This window comes from Etheostoma cragini, unplaced genomic scaffold (genome assembly GCF_013103735.1).
Source record: "Etheostoma cragini isolate CJK2018 unplaced genomic scaffold, CSU_Ecrag_1.0 ScbMSFa_2006, whole genome shotgun sequence".
Lineage (NCBI taxonomy): Eukaryota > Metazoa > Chordata > Actinopteri > Perciformes > Percidae > Etheostoma > Etheostoma cragini.
This window is the reverse complement of record NW_023266121.1, coordinates 419-2459: the sequence shown is the minus strand read 5'-3', so window position 1 is coordinate 2459 and position 2041 is coordinate 419. Positions and strand designations below refer to the sequence as shown.

Sequence of the window (2041 nt, the reverse complement as noted above, 5' to 3'; positions counted from 1 at the left end):
TGAGTGTGTGTGTGTGTGAGTGTGTGTGTGTGTGAGTGTGTGTGTGTCTGTCTGTGTGTATAAATAATTAGTGAGTGCTGGGCTGAGCAGATGAATTATTGATGAAGTTTCTGAGCGAGACGAAGACGACGAGGACGGAGAGGATGGAGTGAGAGAGGAAGAGAGGAAGAGAGGAAGAGGAGGATAAAGACAGAAGATGTGAAGTGAAAAATATCAGGTAAGTTCCTGTTTCCTTTAAAACTCTGTCCAATCAGACGGCAGCAGCTGTGAAGCTAATGCTAAGCTAACGGTTAATGGTAACACAATGCTAACAATGTCTCAGAGGAAACACATTGTACTCGTAGTTTCAAATACTCCAATACAGGATGGAACGGGTACAAGTACTGTTACTACAGAAAACTACGACTCAAGTACAAGTACTGTTACTACAGAAAACTACAACTCAAGTACATGTACTGTTACTTCAGAATACTATGACTCAAGTACAAGTACTGTTACTACAGAAAACTACGACTCAAGTACAAGTACTGTTACTACAGAATACTACGACTCAAGTACAAGTACTGTTACTACAGAAAACTACGACTCAAGTACAAGTACTGTTACTACAGAAAACTACGACTCAAGTACAAGTACTGTTACTACAGAATACTACGACTCAAGTACAAGTACTGTTGCTACAGAAAACTACGACTCAAGTATAATTTCTGTTACCACAGAATACTACGACTCAAGTACAAGTACTGTTACTACAGAATACTTGGACCATAATAATATTAAAGTTTCTGTTGTCTGTCAGGGGAAAATGTCGGACGACAGAAAAGAAGAAGAAGAGGAAGAAGAAGAAGAAGAGGAAGAAGAAGAAGAAGAAGAGGAAGAAGAAGAAGAAGAGGAGGAAGAGACGAGCAAGCCCCTCCCGACGCCGCCCCTCTCTGTTACCATGGAGACTGTGATGTCGCCACGGAGACAGGACCTGGTGTGCATCGTGTGTTTTGGGAGCTATGACCTGGCGGCGCGGTTGCCGCGGCGACTGCACTGCGGCCACGCCTTCTGCCAGGCGTGTCTGAAGAGACTCGACACCGTCATCAACGAGCAGGTGAGCATGACATCATCACCGTCAGGGCCGTGACATCATCACCGTCAGGGCCGTGACATCATCACCGTCAGGGCCGTGACATCATCACCGTCAGGGCCGTGACATCATCACTGCCATATACATAATATGATGTTATGTATGTATATATACTCTACATATGTATATATTGTGTATATACTATATGTATGTATTGTGTATATATACAGCATAGATGTAAATATTGTGTATATATGTATATATTTTGTATAAATATGTATATACAGTTACTATATATAGCCTATTATATGTATATATTGTATACACAATATATACATATAATATATATAGTAACTGTATATACATTATCTATTATATATAAAGTATAGAGTATATTATATGTATATATACACTATATCTATATATATATAATGTACATCATATGTAATTTACATAATCACTGTCATATATAGTATATAATGATTATAAATACTGTATATAAATATATACATGCACCTAGAGGATTATTAGGAACACCTGTTCAATTTCTCATTAATGCAATTATCTAATCAACCAATCACATGGTAGTTGCTTCACTGCATTTAGGGGTGCGGTCCTGGTCCAGACCATCTCCTGACCTGGTCCAGACCATCTCCTGACCTGGTCCAGACCATGTCCTGACCTGGTCCAGACCATCTCCTGACGTGGTCCAGACCATCTCCTGACCTGGTCCAGACCATGTCCTGACCTGGTCCAGACCATCTCCTGGACTCCAAACTGAATGTCAGAATGGGACAGAAAGGGGATTTAGGACATCTGGAGCGTGGCGTGGTTGTTAGTGCCAGACGGTCCGGTCTGCTCAGTTACCGGGATTTACACCCACAACCATCTCTAGGGTTTACAGAGTCTGGGATGGAAAGGTAAAAACACCAAGCATGCATCAGTCCTGCGGGGGGGGGGGGGGGGGGG

At 41.8% G+C, this 2041-nt stretch overlaps 1 protein-coding gene across 1 annotated transcript; it reads left to right on the top strand.

The window, feature by feature from the left end:
• Positions 1-40: 40 nt before the first annotated feature.
• LOC117940237 (transcriptional regulator Myc-A-like) lies at positions 41-1129 on the top strand. The gene is made up of 2 exons (XM_034865582.1): positions 41-217; positions 800-1129. Exon 2 carries the CDS (start codon positions 806-808, stop codon positions 1127-1129), a length of 324 nt encoding a protein of 107 aa, XP_034721473.1. The 5' UTR covers positions 41-217; positions 800-805.
• Positions 1130-2041: the final 912 nt, after the last annotated feature.